The following is a 23,390-nucleotide window of genomic DNA, read 5'->3' as shown; positions in this document are numbered from 1 at the left end:
CCGCCGGCTGCAGCAGCAGAGGGGCACCTAGGGAAGCGGCTGCTCATTTAGTGCAGGCAGTCTGAGGTGCAGCATGCCCTTCACAAGACGCAGGGCTTCCTTTCTGGGGCAGCAGCCCTCTACTTCTGCAGCGGAGAGTGCGAGCACCGGCAGCCGTAGGGTTAGCATTGGTGGGGCAGGCAGCCTTTCAAGGCCGTCGGGGGTTTATGTGGGAATTGTGCCAACAGGAGGTGTCAGCAGCCTGGGCACCCGGGTGTCCCGCAGAGCTCTGGGTATAAGCAGCGTCTTCTTACAAGGCCTCCGTAGCTCTTGCTCAACTGTCCCATTGCCCCAGGGGCTGGAAAGAGGACGGGGCCTATCTTACGAGAGCCTGAATGGGTGCCTGGTGGACTACATTGAAAAGGTGAGAGCTTTAGAGCAGGTCAACCAGGAGCTCGAAGACCGCATCCGAGTTTACCTGAACAAGAAATCTTCCAGCGCCAACAACTGGGGAGCCCTGAGAGAGAGCTGGGAGACCATCTACCACCAAGTGAGTATGAAAACTTCTGGCAAGAAAGACAAAGAGAACAAAGAGAACAAAGAGTTTCTAATGCCAGTGATAAGAACACAGCTTCGTTGTAGGGTAGAGCTACCCTGCCTAGCACATTTTAACTTATCTTCATGATAATTAACATCATTTCACAGTGTGTGTGTATATGTGTGTGTGTAGGGAATGCATTATGTATGGGAATTGCCCTGAGGGAGGTTCATGCACAAGAGGGGAAGAATGGAAAGCTCTCTCTCCCCTCTTTGGCATAGTCAGCCAATTCTCCTCAGAGCAGTCGTTGCATTTAGGAGCAAAACTACGAAAGAAACGCTGCCAAAACAGCGAGTTTATCCTCTTGGTGTTATCTCATTGCCAGTCTGATGCTGTTTGTAATGAGGAAATACCATCTGAGTGGTATTTGCTTCTTTCATTCATCATATTTTCCAAAATCGAAAGTCTAATTATTTTTTTAATGGCAAGGCATTTCTTCCACCCCTTACGCAACGTTTAGCATGCAGGGGAACTTTTCAGTCAAGGTCTTTGAAAACAAAGAAAGACATTTTTTCATCTAAAATTTGGGGACATTTTTTATAAAACTGCCTTTTAAAAAAAACTCCCAACACAACCCAAATATCTTACAAAATTAAAGTATGATCCTATACATAGTGCAAGAGGCAAAAGGGCAAAATAAATAAAACACTAGGAAGGCACATTAGTGTGCCTATATTGACTCAGCATTGCTGCAGCACTATGGTCACCTTGTAGATCTTGTGGAGCTACTGAAATCCTGGATGCCTCTACTCCAGTGGTTTTCAACCAGTGTGCCATGGCATCCTGAAGTGCCTTGAATTATAGGGGTGCTGCGGGCAACACTGGCCTCTGCCCCTCTTTCCTTCCCTCCCTTCCTCTGATGCCCTCTTGTGTCTCTGCCTTCCAAAGGCTTGCACAGCTGTTTGTTGCAGCAGTCCTGGCTACAAGCTCCCCAGGAGAATGGTGCCTCTGGGTCTGGCCAGGGGGTGCTTCCCAGGCCCCTGTGGGGCAGTGTGAGGAGGCACATCTCTTTGGGGCGGGGGGGCAGCTCAGAGGCCAGGGGCAGCCACTGCGGTTGCCTAGAGGACTCCCAAGGAGAGGGGAGAGGAGATGAGGCTAAAGGAACACTCCACAAGGGAGGGTGTTCAAAAAGGGGTGAGGGTCTGCCAGCTCTGCAGGCAAAGGGTGACACAACTGGGCTCCTGAGCCCCACAGGGGTGCCTCAGAAAGAATGCAGTTGGTCAAGGGAGCCGTGGACTCAAAAAGGTTGAAAACTTCTGCTCTACTCTAATACAATTTCTTGGGAATGGCGAATAGGCTAAAGGGTCAGGGAAACCGAACCTTTAGGGCCCATGGACACATCTGGAATGCTCAAAGTGTGGTGTGGGCACCATACCCTCCTGTCACTTCTTTCCACACCACGAGACAGAAATAGGCAAGTCCTCAATTATTCTGGATTAATTCACCTGGGACTAAGAGCACCACTTTCCACACAAGCAGTAAAATACTTGAATCATAACTCTGCATTTAGCCTGCAACCCTATACACGCTAAACTATCCCAAGAATAAATCCAATTGAACTTCTGAATAGACTTCTATAGCACCTCACTGTCAGGTGCATTTCCTAGATAATTCGATGTCAATTAGTTATCTGTAAATTATGTTAAATCATTGTACACTCATCTTCTCAACACAGTGTTGTTCGCATATAAAATGTTAATGTTCATTATTATTGCTATTATTTTAAAAGGCTTCAGTCCTATAAGCAATCCTATAAATCACCCTGAGACCTGTGAGTATAGGGCAGTATATAAATTCTAACAATAATAATACGGGGAGGGAGGTAAGAGTGCTTTGTATTGTAAATAGGCTGCAGAGATATCACAAATGGGTTACTGGCTATGCTTTTAAAATTGCTTTTGATTTTCCACAGAAAGGGGTAAATTTAGATTCAATTGGAAGGCGGGGTGGTGGTGGAAAATAAGGGCTGGTGTTTTGTTGCCAATGAAGTTGTGCATCCTGAATGCATAAGGAATACCCATGCCACAATAGGAGGATGACTGATGAAGAGGAAGGTGGCTGTTACTGCATCCCCCTGAACCTCAGGCAGACTGAGGTTGGTGAGGGAGTGCCCGATTCACCCTAATGGACCAGTCTCTGCTGTGCACCACTGTGCCCCAATGCAGAGTTACAGCAACATTACTGGCCCTGAGAGGTGGGTGCCTGTTGCGCCTCTGCCTGAGTCACTGCTCTGGGTCCACTGCCTTCCAATATGCCTGGACAGAAATGAAGTTCTGCAAAACCCTTAAAGCAGGCATCCCCAAACTCCGGCCCTCCAGATGTTTTGGCCTACAACTCCCATGATCCCTAGCTAGCAGGACCAGTGGTCAGGGATGATGGGAATTGTAGTCCAAAACATCTGGAGGGCCAAAGTTTCGGGATGCCTGCCTTAGAGGCTGGGATTGGTGTCTTTACATATCCTGAAAACATTCTGAGTGAAGCCTCTCTGCTTCCAGAAGTTGTGGGATGGAGTGAGGGAGAAACTGTTCTAGAGGCAACACATTACCAGTCAAGTAAGGCTGATTTACAGGCCTTATTGTAGCATATGCTGCACTCAAAGGGACTCGAGGTATAAATAAGTACATGAACACTCCTAACAACATTGCACAGCTGTCAAGTTCAACTAAAAAGAGCAGCTATTCAAACAAAGCTAACAAAATCACAGAACAAACTGTTTCAACGATCAGTACAACCATACTAAATTCCTGACAATTCATTTTATTAGTACAAACAGCACTATAATGAAATATTAAATAGCAAGCCACAATTTGTTGATTTTAAGCTAGTCAAAATCACCAGCAGAACTCAGTGTAAATAGTAGCTAACATAAATAAAGTACCAATGGAACAGGCACATGGAAAGAGGCAGGCTTAACAGTCAGGCTGTGTATATATATTTTATTTTCTAATAAAGCAATTCAACAAACCAGTTAAGTTTGGTGGCTTTCTTCCTGAAGGGACAAAGGGTGGGGGGCTTTCTTCTTTAAAGGGTATTCTGTAAAATGAACCTATAGCCCTCCAGATGTTGCAACTCCCATCATCAAATAGGGAAGCTTTTTAAGGTTTAATGGTTTGTTATGTTTTTATATATGTTGAAAGCTGCCCAGAGTGGCTGGAGCAGCCCAGTCATATGGGTGGGGTACAAATAATAACATTATTATTATTATTATTATTATTATTATTATTATTATTATTATTATTAACCATTGGCCATCCTTGCTGAGGCTGCTGGAACATCATCTGCAGGGTCACAGCTTCCCCATCACTTCCTTAGGTTAACAGGCAGAATTTGCACCAGGTTTTACAGGCAGAACGGCAGTAACCACTAGGTTTTTGTCCCCTGACCCAGGCCACATTCATACCATACATTTACAGTGCAATACCACTTTAAGCAGACATGGGTTCCCCCAAAGAATCCTGGGAGCTGCAGTTTGTTAAGGGAGCAGAGACCCCTATTCACCTCACATAGCTACATCCCTGTGAAGAGGGATGGTTAAACCACTCTGGGAACTGTAGCTTGGGGAAGCACCCTCGACGAACTCTTAATGACACCTCCCAGAATTCTTTGGGGGAAGCCGTGATTAAGGCGGCATCATAGTGCTTTAAATGTATGGTGTGAATGTGTCCCCAAGCAACCTCCTAAGTCCACGTAGACAAAGGAAATTGGCAATCTCAGCTGTGCATGTAGGAAACAGCATGAATCCTGTGAGCGAGTGGTTTGCAGTTGCTGAAAACTTGTAGGGCTATTCCACCATAGTTAGATGCTGTGGGAAGCTGCTACCGTACAAATCTCGGGTGTGGGTGTGTGGGTGTGTGCGCACGTGCAAGAGAGAGAGAATTGGCCCATGAGATTTGAATTCTGGTTACATTATTAAACAGTCCAAAGAGACCTTTTTGATTTAAAAAAATATTCCCTACAGTCACCAGGACAGCTGTGTACAGTCAGTGCAGCAAATTAAAAGATGGCACTTCTCTCTGAGAACCTGAGAACAAGGTGTTACAAATTGCAGCCTTCCTTCTAGTTTAGAAGTAAGAAAGTGAGCTGAGAAAAATAATTAACGAAAATCTCCATCTAATTCCAGTTTTTCTCCCCCAAGAGAGGTTTACTGCTGAAGCAGTTAGTATTACACAAGGGAAATGTAAGTGTTATTTTTGTTAGCCGTAAAGTGTGAAAATGCATATTTTAAATTCCGTTTAAAAAATCCTGACACAGTTTACTGCAGTCATATTTCCAAACCCTGGGGATCCAAGGTGGTGGGAAGACTGGATTTAAAATCAGGCTGCAGGATTTGATAGATGAAAATGATGAAATAGATGAAAATAGATGAAAATTTTAAAGGGCACAAATTGATTGGGCAGCAGGATTATTATTATTCTTATTATTATTGTTATTACTACTACTGTTTTCTATGCAAATACTTATAAAAATTGCAGATGGCAAGCACCACATGGTCAGAGCCATGCTAGAGGGAAGGGGAAAGGATAATGCGAGGTGGAGCAACCACCAAATTCAAAATCCTGCCTGCTCTAGAGCCAGTCAGGTTGAAGGAACAGTGGTGGCTGGAGAAAATAACTACACTAGCTCCAGGCTGGTACAATTTCCCCCACTATTACGGGGACTTGGTGGGGGGGAGGGGGGCTTTGGATGTTATAGAAGCATAGAATTATAGAGTTAGAAGAAGGAACCTTGAGAAGCATCTACAGTATCTGAATTTCCTCTTTTTTGTATTACTGCTGTTGGAGCACTAATAGACTCCATTTTACAAAACAATCCCTGCTAATATAATGTATAATTCCATGTTATTTTCACTATTATTTCACTATTATGTGCATTTTTAGTCCCACCACACCGGTATATGTCTTTTTGTACGCAATACTTGGCTGGAGAACTGCATTGCAAAATTCAGAGAAAAGTTTGCAGGCGGTTGTTTCAGTTTGCATATTGTTTCTGAAACTGAGAACTAGGTAGGTCCGCCTTTAAATGCAAATAATCAAAATTCTTATCCATATCTATCATCAGTAAAAAGTAATAATCCCTACACCATGCCATTCTACTGCCCTCCCCAAATATATCGCTCCAACTAGTACTATGTTAGAGGAAGAAAAACCGCAACATACTGACCATCTGGCCTTTATATCACTCTCAAGATACATTCCTACATATGCAAATTATTCCTAATATGCAAATTAATTCACAGTATATTGTAATAAATATATGATACCCTCCCTTTAAGCATTTGCTCCCATGGTCACATACAAGTAGAAACAATGCCAGAAAATAATCATCAACATATTTCAGCTCACAAGCCAAAGGCCATGGCAAACTTGTATTAAGCAATAGTATTAATAAAATTGTACAGAACATCCATCCATAATATAATAATATAAAAAAACTTTGCCAAGTTTCTAAGCATTAAAACAGTTTCCCTTGTGCATCTAATATCCAATTTTAAATCCAATTTGCCAACAACCAGGATATAAGAGAGAGAAGTTACCAAAGACACCAACAAACTCAAATCCAGCTGGATTTCAGATTAAACCTCCAAATCACCACAATTTATAGCAATTTTATCCAGCCCCAGGTTGTTTTAAGTTACTCCTGGCAACTGTGTCATGCAGCAAGACACTTTCCCCAAAAGCTCACCATGATAATCCAATGATTTTTTTCTACACTGCCACAGCGCTTTCACGAGACTCCCATGAAGCCACTGGTTAACGCATAGCAACCAACAAGAAATCTACTGAGTATTAACACCAAGGTGTCTAGAGCTGATTAAATTCAGTCTGGTCCAATGAAGGACCCGGTTCTGGATACATATTATATGTGTTATTTATATTTGACTGCTTGAACTGTTCTAGGTCGGCGATGCAGTCATGGAAAATGCCCGGCTTATGTTACAGACAGAAAATATTCAAGCCTGTGCTGAAGACGTTAAGGACAGGTAATCTCTCGTAGGTCAATTTTCTCTTCCTCTACTGATATGAGAGAGAAGAGAGGGAAAGATTCAGACTGGGAATAATAGTAGAGGGGTTAATCCTAATGAAAGGGATCAATTCATGGGCCATCTATCAGTGGGACATAGCTTTTGACTGTGGTACATTAGTAATATTATCATAATCATCATTACTTGCTCTCCACCAGCCGTTACAACAATTTAAGAACTAAGAACAGTGAAAACTGATTACAGTCCTAGGAACAGGATAGTCCCTTAAAACACACATCTCAGATGACAAAGGCTAGGGTAGAATTTTCTGGAATCTATAGTCAAACCTCGGTTCCCATATGCCTCCATTATCGTACATTTCAGCTAGCGAATGCCAAAAACCCGGAAGTAAATGCTTTTCAAATGTATTTCAGAACCTGAACATCCGACACAGCTTCCGCTTGAGTGCAAGAAGCTCTTGCAACCAATCAGAAGTCGTGCCTCGGTTGTCGAATGTTTCAGAAGTTGAACAGTCTTCCAGAATGGATTACGGTCGACAACCAAGGTTTGACTGTATAGCAAATGAACCAGATATGCCTCTGTGAGGAGGGAGTTTCACAACTTGGTGGCTGCTGCAGAGGATTTGCCCTCTTCCCAGATTGCCACCCCCCAGACACTCATCACCCATCACCACTGGATATGCCAGGTGGGGAGGGTGGGAATTGGAGTCTAATGACATCTGAAAGGTGACAGGTTTCCTATCCCTGTAACAAACATATCTGCCAGAAGACTGAGCTCTGGGCTGCAGTGTCCCAACATGCTGTCCATTTCTTCTGCAGGTATGAAAATGAGCAACCGTTCCGAAAGGCAGTGGAAGATGAAATTAATTCTCTCTATAAAGTGATTGATGATGCTAATTTGACCAAGGTGGACCTGGAGAGCCAGATCGAAAACATGAAAGAAGAATTAACTTTACTGTCAAAGAATCATGAAGAGGTAAGTTGGAGCTGAGAACAGAATATGGCTAGAGCATATCTTTTTAGGCGACTCACTGGCATCTATCAAAGGCTAACTTCTGCCAAAAATAGTGTTTATTGTCGAACTTTGCGATTAATGTCACAGTGCAGGGCTCTTAATTGGTGTTTTGTTTTTGTTTTTTGCATATGCTTAACTTAATGCTTATATCTCAAAACAATAAGCAGGCTCTGACATACTTTGCTATTTTTACTTCTGTGTGACACAGTGCCATTTAAGCATACATTAAAGTCCACTTTCATATAACCTTATAGCCAAACATCTGGAAAAAAACACTTCGACTACATTCAGGTTTCCCCAAGAACACCGCAGCAAGGGGTTAAGCTTTTTGTGCATTGATAAGCTTAACTTTTACATGCTGCCTTGGAAACACCTTGATCGTGGGGTGCTCTCTCTACAGAAATGTAGGTTTTTATGTAGGCAAGGTTGCCTCTTTTTTTAAAAAAAAAACATAGGGGCTAAAAACAGCCCTGTAAATTCCCCTACAAAAGTTATTAACCTGAACTTTCTTTTTTACTACTATTCCAGGGGGTTAGTACCCTGTGTTTCTGTATGGGTATGCTTCTAGTTTAAACAAAAAAAGAGAGAGTAAAAAGCCTTCTACCAAGCAGACTGGAAACAGAAGGAATGGATCCTGCAAAGAATTCTTTATCTCCTATTCATACCAGCTGAAATATTTAAAGAACTCTACAAAATGCAAGGGGGCTGTCCTGCATTCATGAAATTAAAACAATGGAAGAAAAATGTCAAGAATGCAAAAAATAACTTATTTTTAACATAAAAATTGCGGACTGAAAAAATATGGCAGTGAATAACGCTGGTTTATTTGTGTGATTTCCATTCCTTACCTTCAACAAACATGCAAATTGTGGCAATTTTCATTCCTGCTTCCATTTCTGATAATATCCTCCAACTTATATCTCATCTTTCACAGCAAAACCCTCCCAATACAAATCACAAAATTTGGTAAAAGCATGAATACAATATATAAAACACACCCCAACACAACGCAGCAGCCATGCCACACTCCCTCAATTTAGTAGGCCATGACAAAGGATATTAAAAAAACCCAGTGGCAATGGAATGCTAAGGCTGGAATCCTATATGCAACTGTCTTGAAGTATATCCCAATGAACTGAATGTTGCTTACTTCTGATAATATATGAACAGTAATGCACAGCACTTTAGAATCTGGGGCTATGGCAGAGCAACTACGGTAGGTAACTGTTTCATCATCAACACAATCATCAGGGGTGATGGAATTAGATGGTCCCGTGAAATGACCCAGATACACTACCGTGTTTCCCCTTTTTTAAGACGTAGTCAGAAAGTAAGCCATGGCAGCATTTTTTAGCATTAGTGAAATCTAAGACACCCCCCGAAAATAAGACATACCTCCATGCGAGACCGCCGAGCGCCCCAGCCAGCCAGAGGGGCCTGGAACCGGCTGCTGTTGCTGCAGCGAACGCATGGAGCGCCCTGCAGCGCCTGGCTTCTTCTTTTGCGGGGGGGGGGGAAGCTGCCCGAGGCCTGCCGCCCCGCCGCCGTAACCGGCGGCTGCAGAGCGGAGCGCGCCGAGCGCTCGGAGCGCCCTGCAGCGCCTGGCCTCTTCTCTTTTTGTTTGGCTGCCCGAGGCCGGCGGCTGCAGAGCGGAGCGCTCCGAAGCGCCGAGCGCTCGGAGCGCCCTGCAGCGCCTGGCCTCTTCTTTTGGGGGGAGAGCTGCCCGAGGCCTGCCCCCCGCCGCCGGAAGCGGCGTGTGCAGAGCGGAGCGCCCCAAAGCGCCGAGCGCTCGGAGCGCCCTGCAGCGCCTGGCCTCTTCTTTTGGGGGGAGAGCTGCCCAAGGCCTGCCCCCCGCCGCCAGAAGCGGCGGCTGCAGAGCGGAGCGCTCCGAAGCGCCGAGCGCTCGGAGCGCCCTGCAGCGCCTGGCCTCTTCTTTTGGGGGGAGAGCTGCCCGAGGCCTGCCCCCCACCGCCGGAACCGGCGGTCTGCAGTGCCGAGCGCCCGGAGCACCCAGCAGCGCTGGGCGGAGCGCCGAGCCAGCAGCCTGCCGCCTCGGTGCCGCGCAGAGCGCCCAGCAGCACCCCGAGCCAGTGGCCTGGCCCCTCCGAGGAGGCCTTAAGGTACAAGACATCCCCTGAAAATAAGACACCGTGTGTTTTTTTGAGTAAAAAAAGTTATAAGACGGTGTCTTAAAAAAGGGGAAACACGGTAAAAATAGTAACAACACAGACTTCCCATGGGAAACACTTTCTATATCAACTAGCCATGTCTATCACAGGATAGGAGGAAAATAATTTCATTTCCAGAAATTCCGAACAAAGTTCCTCCTGAAAACTGAGCTCTCTCTGTCACCAAACAGCTTTTGCTCTAGAAATAGCTATCTGTGAAAAGTAACACCATCAGTAATTCCAATCAGAATACGAGCGTTTTGTGGGGGGAAATAGATCTGACCCGGGGGGGGGGAGCCCCCAGCAAAGTTTAAAACAGTCACAGAGTTAAGCAGCAGTACAGCGTGGGGCAGGCATCCTCAAACTGCGGCCTTCCAGATGTTTTGGCCTACAACTCCCATGATACCTAGCTAACAGGACCAGTGGTCAGGGATGATGGGAATTGTAGTCCAAAACATCTGGAGGGCCGAAGTTTGGGGATGCCTGGCATGGGGAATATATATCCCATTTAGTTCGCAAACAGCACTTAATCCTCTCTCACTACCCTATGGCAATGAACAGACCACACACTTTAAAAGCTTTACTTACAAAATCCAAAGGTCTGATTCATGCACTGTTTCATGCAGCAGCAAGGAGAACACAAATGGAATACTCTTGGGTACAAAATACAGTTTCAAGCATGCAGTCTGAGTTTGGAGCAAGCTCAGACACATCCTCCCTGGTCAGTTACATGGCACTAAAAGAGTGAGGAAAGGAAGAGAAGAAGTTTCACTTCCACTGTCACCTCCGAGTTCCTAATTGAGTTCTATGATCTTAACCCCTTCATGCATTAACTAGCCCTATGCTTACTAGTTATGTTTGACTGCAATTTCCCACGTACAGTCAAACTTCAGTTGTCGAGCATAATCCATTCTGGAAGGCGTGGCTTCTGATTGGTTGCAAGAGCATCTTGCACTCAAGTGGAAGCCGCGTCAGACGTTCGGGTTCCGAAAAATGTTTGAAAACCAGAGCATTTATTTCCAGGTTTTTGGTGTTTGGGAACCAAGGTTTGACTGTACTGCATTTACATTAGAGTGACTATTTGTACAAAACACACGAGAAATCAAGTAAGGCTTGCAGTAGCCGCGAATGGTATCTACCCAGTTGCATCAATAGAAATTGTTCCTTTTGCTAGAATCTCAATGGGTGCTGCCCATTTATTTATGTGGGCGGTTTTCAGGATGTCAAGATGCTTTACAAGCAGCTTGCTGTCTCACCACTGGAAGAACTAGATACTCCCATTGGAACAGGCCTGGATGACATACTGGATAAAATCCGGATTCATTGGGAGAAAGATATTGAAAGGAACCGTATTGAGACTGGCGCCTTGCTCCACACCAAGGTAAGCACAAAACAAGGTAAGAGTAACTAAGACTGCAATCTTATATACGTTTGTCTGGGAGTAAGTCCCATTTATATCAATGGGCTTTGCGTTTTAGTAGACATGTACAGGCTTTCAATGTAAAATGCTTAGGGAGGTGGAGCACCTCTCCAATAAAGCCAGGCTTACCAAGCATGGACTGCCCATTCATTATGTGTGTGGGAAGTTTAAAAATAATACTGTCCAAATTACTCCATGAAATAACGCTCCCCCCCCATTTACTCCACTCAGCACTGTCAAGCAAGAGTAATATTTATATACCGATATATACTGTACTGTAAACGGAGGAGAAAGTGATGGATTTAAAATCCCAGCAGCTTTTCTTCTGAATTGTATCTGATATATTTGTGTAATGCAGGCATCCCCAAACTCGGCCCTCTAGATGTTTTGGGACTACAATTCCCATCATCCCTGACCACTGGTCCTGTTAGCTAGGGATGATGGAAATTGTAGTCCCAAAAAAACTGGAGAGCAGAGTTTGGGGATGCCTGGTATAACGGAACAGCAAATAAGAATCTGCATTTTTTCCCGTTTGTCACTGTTAAATGTTGTCAGCAAGCCACAGAAACAGCACCTTCTGTACGGACACAAGAGGAGGAACTGGTTGAATCCCTGAGGGTAGAGTTTCATGAAACAGCTTGCAAAATCCAAAGCCTGCAAGCAGAGACTGAATCACTGAGAACTCTGGTGAGTCAGGAATGAGAAATTGTATCTGTTGATAGGTGCAAGGCTATTGTTTCCAGGATGAACAGATTCCTAACTGTATATGAGTTTGACATCTTACGCTACAAGAGAATGAGTGCAATCCTTCTGTGTGATTTCTCAGAAGCCACTGATTTAAATGGAAATTATTCCCCAGTAAATGTGCACAGGATTGCAGCTGACATTTTCAAATGTGTTCAACAAACCATCGTTCATCCATTATAATTGCAACCACACGCTTCTTATGGATATCAAGGCTTGAAAACTCCACTTTTCAAAACAGTTTTTATAACTATAAAACTTAGGGTACAAACTGGAAAGCTGACTTATAACTGTTTACCAGTGATTCCAGTAGGAGAATTAAGCAAGTGTTTAAATTTCTTCCACTGAAATCAGTAATGCCCCTTTGGTTCTTTTCAGGATTGTGGCCCAGTTTGCATGCAATGACAAAAACAATGGCCAAAGACACAGAGCGAGTGTGCGGGTACTCAAAGCAAAAACTGTGGCTGCTTCACTCCTCCACCAGTCCTGCTTCTGCCACACCACTTGAAGCAAAGCCACAGTGTGGCTTAGCGTTACATTTAGACAATGATTTTCTTAAAAAAAATGTTTAGGGGTACTCTCATTTTCTTACTCATATTGAAATACTGCCCTCAATGAGGCCAAACTTAGATTCACAAAATGTTTAGGGGTATGTGTACCCCTGCATACCCCTAGAAAAAAAGAACTGCATTTGGACATCTCAGTACATTTCCAAGCACAATTCAAAGTGTTGGTGCTGACCCAGTATACCTGAAGAAGCATCTCCATCCCCATCGTTCAATCTGGACCCTGAGGTCAAATTCTGAGGGTCTTCTGGCAGTTCCCTCACGGCGAGAAGTGAAGCTACAGGGAACCAGCCACAGGGTTTTCTCGGTAGTGGAAAGCCCTCCCATCAGATGTCAAGGAAATAAACAACTATCTGACTTTTAGAAGACATCTGAAGGCAGCCCTGTTTAGGGAAGTTTTTAAATGTTTTATGTTTTATCACTTTATTATTATGATGATATGATTATTATTATTCTGTTGGGAGTCACCCATGGTGGCTGGGGAAACTCAGCCAGAGGGGCGCTAAATAAAATAAATAAATAAATAAATAAATAAATAAATAAATAAATAATATTTATTTATTTATTGCATATGAACCTGGGGTCATGGTTTGTCTTGCTCACAACAAACCATGAGCTGAACCAATTTGTGCTCTGTTTACTGCTTGTGGTTTGTTTGGGGAGAACCCACAAGGCTGGGTTCACACAAAATGCTAAGCCAAACCATGGCTTACCTTTGTGTAGCATAGCAATAGTAAGACCAGGAGAAGAGCAAAGCAATCAATTTTCAGTCTGGATACCTGCATGCTTACTTGTTCTCCCTAAGCTATGATTTGGTTTAGTGTTACATGCAAACAAGGCCTCTGTCAGAATGGTTGCATTCTATAGAGAACCTCTATAACATGGGTGTCAAGGACAAGGCCCGGGGGCCTAATCCGGCCCAGCAGACCTCGTGATGTGGCCCGCCGCCCGCCCTCACGATGTGGCCGGCCGGCCGCTGGCCGCCCGGCCGCTCGCTCACCCGAGGCACCGTCTGGGCGCCGCTTCCGGAGGAAAGGGCGGGGCACAAAGTTGAATTCGAGGCCCCATTGGCTAGTGGCGCTGCTAATCTCAGCCTCTCAGCGCTCGCCTCTCCATTGGAGACCGGAGTTCGGAGCGAGGCAGCCCATTGGCTGAAAGTTTTCCCCCGGCTCCGGCGGTTGCGCGGGAGTTGAAGCGGAGCCTGAGAAGCAGCGTCCTGAGCCTGAGGGGCACAGCGGCCGGACGTGGAAAAGGAGGGAGAGGCCGGTGGCAGCGGCACAGAGGTATTTCTTTTCTCCGCTGGAGAATTCAGGGGAGCCTCCCCAGCCAGGAGGTGCAAAAAGCTTCTGGTGATCGTGGGTAGATCTTGGGTTCCTTAGAGGTCGGCAGCCTAAAAGGGAAAGCTCTCCAACTCGTGTCTTTCTCCCCCTCCCAAAATCTCAATAACAATGGGCAATTGCAAGGAGAGCTCCTTCCCTCTTGCCGACAAAGAGCTGGAGTGTGTGTGTGTGTGTGTGCGCGCACACGACCGCGTGTGCCTCCGTCTTGCCGGCAAAGAGTTCTTACCCGTGCAGGAGGCTCCTGTCCCATTGCTGCTTTAAAGCCAGCCACAAAGCCAGTGGTCTCCCCTTTCCCTGCTCGCCTGCCAGATGGCTGGCTGCTGCACAGCTTGCCTCCCAAGCCTCCCTCCCTCCCTTACCCCACACCCATCTTCCATCCATGGAGGCAGCATCTCCCCCCCTTACCCCACACCCCAGTCTTCCATCCATGAAGGCAGCATCTCCCCCTCTTACCCCAAACCCCAGTCTTCCATCCATGCAGGCAACATCTCCCCCCCTCACCCCAGTCTTCCATCCATGCAGGCAGCATCTCCCTCCCTTATCCCACACCCCAGGTTTTCCATCCATGCAGGCAGCATTTCCCACCACCCCTCACCCCACACCCGTTTTCTCTTCGTGCAGGCTGCATCATCCACCCTCTTTCCTTCTCTGTAAAAAAAGCTCAACAACTTTGAGCTGAACCCCTAAAAATGGGGGTAGATCACTGCCAGATTTTAATTCTGAAAGTAGATCACTGTCTCTTGGGATTTGGCCACCCCTGTAATTAATGGGTTGATTCAATATGAGGAAATTGTATAAGTTCACTTGATGGGAGCAACACACATGAAACCATACAGGTGTCGTAATAAGGGAGTCAGAGTTTTGCCCATTCCCAGTAATCAAGGCAGCCCAAACTCATAAGGCAGTGGACACATAGTCCTACAGATACAACCGGCCCTTTGAGGGTGACCAAACTGCTGATGCGGCCCCCAATGAATTTGAGTTTGACACCCCTGCTCTATAACATGGATTCAAGTATTTGTGCACATGCTCCTCATTGCCAACAACACCTCTCAATGTTCCAGACACTACTTGTTAACCTCTCTTCAGCATTCTCACCTATGAAAACCTACACTGGACCTCCCCAGCTTATAACCACCAAATGCAGCCCTCCACTGTCTTATCATATGAGGCCACACTACATGGCTGCTGAGTTTACCTTGGTAGAACACAAGTTGGGCAGGCCAAAAATATGTATTAGCATATATATATATATATATATATATATATATATATATATATATATATATAACATTACAACAGGATTTTATTGTTCTTGCAGAAGAGAGGTTTGGAGAACTCCCTCTATGATGCCAAGCACTGGCATGACATAGAGCTTCAGAATTTAGGTTCTGTCATCACCAAACTGGAAGCAGAAGTAGGAGAAATCCGAGCGGAGACTGAACAGCAGCAGAGGGATCGCGAAACTCTGCTGTCCATTAAAACACAGCTGGAGAAAGATATCACTGCGTATCACTGCCTTCTAGACAAAGAAGAGAGCAGGTATTTCTTTGTATGGTGAATTGTGTCTTGCTTGCATAATCACTTCTCTGTGCCCAGAGGAGAATGAATCAGAATGGACACAAAATGATAAATCAAGCAGGATCTAGCAAATATTAGCATTGCTACATTATAATATTACATTGCCAACAACTTCATTCTGTTGTGCAACTGATGCCTCAGTTAAAGATTTGAAAATACAGTGGTACCTCAGGTTACGTACCTGATTCGTTCCGGGGTGCGGTTCGTAACCCGAAAAGTACGTAACTTGAACGAGCGCGAAAGTACGCTTTTGTGCATCCGCAAACTGCACAGAATGCTTCTGCGCATGCGCAGACTGCGCGCGGGGCAAAAAATACTTCTGGGTTTGCGGAGTACGCAACCCGAAAGTACGTCGTAACCCGAAGCAAACATAACCCGAGGTATGACTGTACAGCTACTAGTTGAATGAACTCATATTCACACACACACACTCCATTCCAAAGAACATATGTGAACAATTCCTCTTTACAATTCCTCTTTACAAGGTATGGCCAGACCAGATTCTCCATTCACTCGCTACCTTCCCCAGAAACAGCAGGCACAATCCAGTCATTCCAGTAAATCTTTGGATTTAAATTTTAGGCCTCTGGAGGAAGGGGTGGGGTGGAACAGGCTCAAGTCTTGATGGGAAAGTTCTCCCCCAGCTGGCAGCAGTGAAGTTCAAACAGTACCAATGCCTGTTGATTAGCTCAGAAGGCCAGTCAAAACTACATCATGGCTTAAAGTTTCCTAGAGCTTTGATTTTGGCTGCTCCTTGTGGTCTCTGCAAAGAGTGCTGCAAGTGGAACTGAAACAAAAGCTGCAGCTTGAAATGCTCCTGTCCAGAGTTCCAGCCAGCGCACTTTTCCAGGATATACTCAATTTACTACTTAATCAAAAGAATCTCAGCTCACATTAATGTATTAAATGTTCATTAAAATATCAAAATATAAATAAAATCAGCATGCCATTCCCCTCTCCCCCACCCGTTTTCCACACCCCTGCCCCAAACAGTCAGTATTCCATGATCATTAAATATGATTACAGTGGTACTCACTGTGCTATTTTGAGACGTGGGTTCCTCCGGATTTTTTGTTTAAAGTTTTTGTGCATTTTTGCAAGCATTGGGGTTCCCCAAAGCTTTAAAAAAATAGTTTACTATTTTACATTGATTTACATTAAGATCATATGACATACAATTAACATCGGAATCTATCTTGACAACTTCCCATCCTTACATTCCTGATGGTTTAATTCTTTCCTTCTTGAGTATAGACTGCAGACCCTCCAAGTGTCCCTATTTTCCAGATTTACTGCCACTAGTTAATACTGACAACTCTGCATCAGAAAAACCTATAACTCTTCTGAAGAACAGGCATCGCTTCAGATTTTCTAGCCTTAAAAAATTAACAATACATGGAACCAAGTATTCTCTTCGTTGCAGAAACGAAGCATCAGTCCCAGTTCAGCAAAGTGCGTGAGATATATCTTATTTATCAAAACAAACATCTACTTTGTGTTACTTCTTAGTCTCTTGATTTACTAGCACATTCCATTTTTAAAAGCTAGCCCATTCTAATTCAACACAAAATACAGGACTTAGATTTTCATCTTTAGTGGGAATTCATAACAACTGAAGCCTTGATTGAAAACATTGGTTCATACTAGCTTAGTGTCTGCTGTGGAGCCCAAACTACCAACAAAAATTGCTTGAATAAAGCACATTAAATGGCATAAACAGCCAAAACGGCTATGGTTGCAGAGCAAAAACGACTTTTAACATATAGTTCAGGATACTGTTTCAAACACAAACCAAGAACAACAAAGTTTTCCCTGTTAAAAATAATAAGTATGTCTTCCATGGAAAACATTACACAGAACAGCTAGTTTTTTTGGTTTACCATAAATGGAATTCTCATCTGTAATACTCCAGCAAAAGCTGCCCTTCTCATTGGAAAATCTGATTTCCAAACAAGTGTATTTCTTTTCTAACAACTGACTCATGAAGACCAGGTCTGAATTTTTCCTATCAGTCATGGAAGTCTTGGCTGGATTTAAACTCCATTCTCTTCATTAGGAAGAACATATTTTTGCCCCCACAAAAAACTCTGAATCCACTACTTTGATAAAAACACAAATGACAACTTGGATTAGAATAGTTACAGGTAGGTAGCCGTATTGGTCTGAGTCGAAGCAAAATAAAAAAATTCCTTCAGTAGCACCTTAAAGACCAACTAAGTTTATATTTTGGTATGAGCTTTCGTGTGCATGCACACTTCTTCAGATACACCAGATGCACACTTCTTCAGATATCTGAAGAAGTGTGCATGCACACGAAAGCTCATACCAAAATATAAACTTAGTTGGTCTTTAAGGTGCTACTGAAGGAATTTTTTTATTTTGCTTGGATTAGAATAGTCATCCCAGACCTTGAAGCCCACATGTTCACTGCATATGTGCATCTATTTAATCGTGTGATAACCTTTCTACTTGTAACCACAAAGCTGACTTATACAAAGAGTGTGTGTTTTTGTGTGCGTCACTTTGTTGCTCATCTTGCCAAAACTGCATCAAATCAATTTGTACTGTTAAGGATCTGCTTCCCTTTGGAGAAATAATGATAGTGTTATTTTTGTTTAACTTTTCAGCTGATTTTCAAATTTGTTGTCTTCAGAAGACAATTACTGTTGCTCAAAGCGCAGGATGATCTCACTGGCAAAAGTGTCCATGGAAACGATGAAAGCCAATGCAGCCTGCTCCAACTTGATTCGTCAACTTAAGTAGGCCACAGCTTGACCGACTACACTAGGCATCCCCACGTATGATTGCTTTGCTTACAGGTTTCAATACTTCCTATATGATTATAGAATAAAATATCAGTTCAACTTGATGGCTCTTTTTTAATATAAAAAACTGCTGGAGAAAAACTAGACTGACCCTGCATTCTTGTCAACATTCATTTGAGAATATATTTCACTGATCTCAGTTTGACTTTTTTTTTTTAAGCAAAGGCACAAAAGATCAGGCCACAAGAGTAATACTTTCTAAAGTCCCCTGTTTTACCAGAGGAGCCTTGCAAATTGTATTCTGGACACTGAAGTTCTGTTTGCCCACCATAACTGATCACATTCTGCAATGCATGGCTGCAAAAGAGCATTGAGTGTTTACTAGGCTACACTCTCAGTTCATATGGAACAACGGTGAGGGAGGGGGCCCTATAAGTCTAGCCAGTCCCCTGATTTAACTGAGGGTGTGTTCTAGAACATGAACCTAGCCAAACTACATGAGACACGACTGGATCTCTGATATATTTGTTAAATTATAGAACAAGGCTGAAGAACCTGTGGCCATCCATAAGATGGACTCCAACTTGCACCAGTCCCAGCCAGTATGGCACAAGACGTGGAGTAGGTTATCCCCTTACCTGCCCATGTGCCCATTTCCTGATCTAAATTCTCCCTTCTTCAAGTTGCTACTACCCCACTGAGGAAACAAACACACAGCTACAATATGGACCCATCTACTTTCACTACTGAAGCAAATAGCAACTGGGGGGAGGGGTGCGTGGAAGAGAGAGAGATTTCTACTGAGAAAACAATAGACAGAAAACCTTTGTACATTTGGAGGGGGGTGAGCCCCATACCTTAATCCTCTTCCCCCTAGTGACATGCCTCTGATCCAGTTCAACTCCCCTGATGTGATGGTTACTTTGGAAAATTTAAAAAGGCACCTGGAGATCTGATCCCAGATTTCCCACATCTCACCTATTTTGACCTTTAGAAAGGGTTTATTGGAGCTATGAAATCTCAAAATATTGTCTAGATTCAAAGAGGCCCATTATCACCATCAACAATAACAACATGTGAATATTTCTATGCCACTTTCCCACAAAATTGTGCTTAAAGTGGCTCACAACATACAAAACAAACAATAAATACAGCATAACTACTAAAAAATATAAAATAACAGATACAGTGGCTTGGATCCCAGACATTCTTTTAGAACATTGTAAACAGACACACACTGCCCTAGTACTGTCTCACTACACCAGCTTTCGCCAACTTGGTGCCCTCCAGCTGTTTTGAACTACAACTCCCATCATTCCTGGAGAGAATTGCAGACCAAAGCATCTGCAGGGCACCAGGTTGGGGAGGACTGCACTATACTATTAAATGGCAATGGGAATACTTTTTGTGTGATCACTGGAAATATTTTTAGTCTAACCAAGTTTGATTCGAACACGTCAATCTGAAAGAGAAAACTGATATAAATAAATAATATAAGCAGTTTTGTAACAGACAAGAGTATCATCAACAGCACTAGATGGAAGCTCGGTCACCTTGATCCCACAATACATTCTAAGCCACACCACTAATCCTCTGAAATTTGGTGCTTGTCACACAACTCACACTGAGTCGCCCAGTACAGTACCAGTAATACTTCTCAGCTGCTTCCCATCTGTCCATCTTTCATCATGGTGTACAAAGCTCCTGCGCAGACATTCACAACCACACCACACAACGCCGTAATTTTAAATTATTTTCTCCATAGAAGAAAAGGGCTTAATTTGGATCTCTGAGGAAGGTGCATACAATAGGTGCACTTTGAGGATGTGTGGAATTTGTTCCTTTAGTTTATCTAAATTCAGGCCAGGTAAACCAATGTGTAGAAAAAGCAAAAGTTCTATACCCAAACAATTAATGTTTTGACACTAATACCCTGGATATCAGGGTATCTGAAGAAGTATCAGTATCTGAAGAAGTGTCCATGCACACGAAAGCTCATACCAAAATAAAAACTTAGTTGGGCTTTAAGGTGCTGCTGGAAGGATTTGTTTTATTTTGTTTCGACCCTGGATATCAGTTTAATAAACTGTATCCTTCTGCTTAGCTCAGGCAGTAGGCCTTTCACATTACTGAAAGTATGCAAGTGTTTTCACAAAAAGGAGAGCATAAATAGTAAATGCAAGCTACATAATTGTGCAGATATCTTTATATGGCCAAAGGAGGGAGTGCAGGATATTGGCTTAAAATCGGTTAAACCAGGCATCTCCAAACTGCGGCCCTCCAGATGTTTTGGCCTACAACTCCCATGATCCCTAGCTAACAGGACCAGTGGTCAGGGATGATGGGAATTGTAGTCCAAAACATCTGGAGGGCCAAAGTTTGGGGGTGCCTGGGTTAAACCATACTATAATTATCCTGGAATTCTCTGAAGAGCCCTTACCCCTCACTTTAGCCTAACACCCCAGGATCACTAGGAAAACTAGACACTAAAAAGCACGGAAAGTTGTGATCCATTCTAAAGATTTCAAAATCCACAGTTGGGAAATACCTTAACTAGACCAACCAAAATATCACAAAATTATAAGCAAGCTTTCTAGTTCTTCATAACTCTACTTCGGGCTAGATGCTAAGCAGCACACCCAAAAAGTGGGAGAAAAGTTTTCTTGATATTGACACCACAAGGTTGTACAGTATTTAGTCAGTTTTAAGGCTTGGAAGATGGAGAATGCAGACTTACCCTGCACAGCACAATCCTACATGTCTAGTCAGCAGTAAGACCTGCTGAGTTCAATGTTGTGGCCTTAACACAGGTGTATTTCCTCCAAACTACTCTGCAGACCTGCTTTGACTATAATGCCCCAAAGTAATTTCACAAAAGGCATGAGTATATGTGCCCAATTAAAGAATGTCTTTCTCATGAACCTTATTAGCTTTCCTTGTTGCTTTTAAGCAACAAGGTCTCTACAAAAGCACTGTCTTCAAATGCATTTCTAAACAAACTAGCAAATAGGAGCCATGTCCATACTATAAAAGAAATCACAATTTGTTGCACATAAAGTTGGTGCAGAAAAGGGTAAAAAAAAACCTATCAAACATGACTTAAGAGATTTCAAATCGTTGATTTTAGAAAAAAACATCAGTTAGAAAAATGCTTAAAGAAATTGCGGCCTATTGAAGTCCCTGTTAATGCTGCTTATTGTATCTTACAACCTTATCTTATGGATTAGTTTTAATTGCTAAAGCTACATTTGTTACTGAACAAGTTGGGCAGAGGCATTCTCTGAATCCTAAGGGAATAGTGGTGTAGAATTTTGCTAACTGGCCAATAGTATCAGGCAGTGCTATTTTTCTAAAAAAAGAGGTGCCGTAACTCACCATGAACTCCTCCCTTGTTCTCTTATTATGGCAATGGTGCCCACTTGTGAGGTACTAGAACTGAGTTCTGTTGAGCTTGGCTGGAAAAAAAAGCCCTGGTATCAGGACAGCAGTTTACTAGATTTGCCTATTTAGACTACAATCATATGCACATTACCTAGTTGGAAGGCACACCAAACACAGGTGAATCCATTTTGTGTAAATCTACTTTGTGTGGCTAAGCTTGTTGCTTTTTGTTTCATTATGACTTGCCTTTTGTGGTCCTGCTTTGTCCTTGTGTTGCTTACATAACGGAACAAAAGGTACAAGGATTAACCGGTAAATTTACTTGCAGATCACTGTGTTAATTGCAAGTAAATTTATTCATGGTTGGCCCTCACCTGCCACTTTAGATAGCATATTACACACCTGCTCACAGGAACTTTACTCAACTCAGGTGCTGGGACTGGTAATGGGTTCACTGTTTGTCCAGGGCTTTTCCTTTACCTAGATTAAAAAAAATATCTGCATTTCAGGAAACCGAGGACACACTTAAATTGGAACTGAGACTAAACAAGTCTACATTTAATTAAACTACAGTTTTTTTGCAGCTATTGAGTCCTTCACACAATAGTGTCTGCCTTGCCAGAAGTACAGTACATATGAAAAGGATCTAGGAGTCTAAGTAGACCACAAGTTTAATCTGAGTCAACAGTGTGATGCAGCAGTAAAAATAGTTAATGCTAGTGTAGGCTACATCAACAATGTATGGTGTGATGTCATAGGACCTTGGTCAGACAACACCTGGAGTACTGTGACCTGTTTTTGACGTCATAATTTAAGCATCTAGACAAGTTGCAGTGTGTGCAGAGGGTGACCAAGATGATCAAGGGTCTGGAAATCAAGTCTTATGAGGAATGGTTGATGAAGTTGGGTACGTTCAGCCTGGTAAAGTGGAGACTGAGAGGAGATATGATAGCCATCTTCAAATATCTAATATAATCTGGTCCAACTCACTGCAATGCATCCATCCAATGGCCATTCAACCTATTTAAAAACCTTCAGTGCAGTTGACAGAAGACCCTTGGGACCCCTTCCAACTCTACAATTCTCCAGTTTTATGACAACTCATTCTATCAGGCCTCCTCACCCTCAACTGTCACCTGGGTGTAGGCATTCTATCACGCTGTCTCGGGGCAAGAGAGGAAGTTGGTTCATTGCATCCACTTTGCTGGAAGCCCAGCTCCCCCTGGCACCTTCTGCCTGTTAACTATGCCGGCTGGTCAGCATAGGAACAACTGTCTCTAGAAATTGGTGCTTGAACTTTTAAGATTTATTTTCCTCTTCCCTCCTTATCCCTGTCCTCTTGGACGTTGTACTCCTTTTTCATTTTAAGATTGTAAGGGAGCGTATTGCTTTAATTTCTCATAAGTCGCTGCGGGACTCTTTTTGGCTGAGGAGCAGGATATAAATACTTTAAATAAGCAAATTCCGCAGGTGCGGTTTTTCTCCCTCACAAGAGGCAAGGGGCGCAGCTGCATCGGTTGCGTTTCTGCCTATCGTGCACAGCTGCCGAAGCCGAATCCCGTCAGAAGGGGAGGGCGGCAGCATCTCGAGGACTCAACGCGCCCCCCTCAGGACGAGTAAAAAAAGCGCGCGCAGAACAAAGGCCCGCTATCTCTGCGCTGAGGGAGAGCAGAAACAACAGAGATCAAGGTCTGGCCCGTAACGAACATCTGCCCGCGCTGTACTGCCTCGTCACTCCCGGAGCGCCCAAAGGCGTCGACTTCGCGCAAGCGCACGCCGTCCGCCTTCTCTCTCCTCACAGACGGGGCTGCTGACGCTTCTGCCGCACCCAAAGCACGTCACCCGGCCTCT

At 43.7% G+C, this 23,390-nt stretch overlaps 1 protein-coding gene across 1 annotated transcript; it reads left to right on the top strand.

Moving 5' to 3' along the window:
• The first annotated feature begins 50 nt into the window (after positions 1-50).
• On the top strand, positions 51-18,207 carry BFSP2 (beaded filament structural protein 2). Its single transcript, XM_060281051.1, has 7 exons — positions 51-622; positions 6,475-6,557; positions 7,379-7,535; positions 10,962-11,123; positions 11,718-11,849; positions 15,134-15,354; positions 18,021-18,207. The coding sequence occupies exons 1-7, from the start codon at positions 74-76 to the stop codon at positions 18,022-18,024; spliced, it is 1,308 nt and encodes a 435-aa protein (XP_060137034.1). The 5' UTR covers positions 51-73; the 3' UTR covers positions 18,025-18,207.
• The last annotated feature ends 5,183 nt before the right edge of the window (positions 18,208-23,390 follow it).

Source organism: Zootoca vivipara, chromosome 12 (genome assembly GCF_963506605.1).
Source record: "Zootoca vivipara chromosome 12, rZooViv1.1, whole genome shotgun sequence".
Lineage (NCBI taxonomy): Eukaryota > Metazoa > Chordata > Lepidosauria > Squamata > Lacertidae > Zootoca > Zootoca vivipara.
This window is presented reverse-complemented; position numbering and strand designations above follow the sequence as displayed.

What these genes read in the sequence shown, in the direction of transcription:
- BFSP2 (XM_060281051.1), top strand. Translation starts at nt 74, where the DNA reads ATGCCCTTCACAAGACGCAGGGCTTCCTTTCTGGGGCAGCAGCCCTCT. An exon ending in TGTCAAAGAATCATGAAGAG is followed by an intron (nt 7,536 to 10,961) that starts GTAAGTTGGAGC and finishes GGCGGTTTTCAG; the next exon opens with GATGTCAAGATGCTTTACAA. An exon ending in GCGCCTTGCTCCACACCAAG is followed by an intron (nt 11,124 to 11,717) that starts GTAAGCACAAAA and finishes AAATGTTGTCAG; the next exon opens with CAAGCCACAGAAACAGCACC.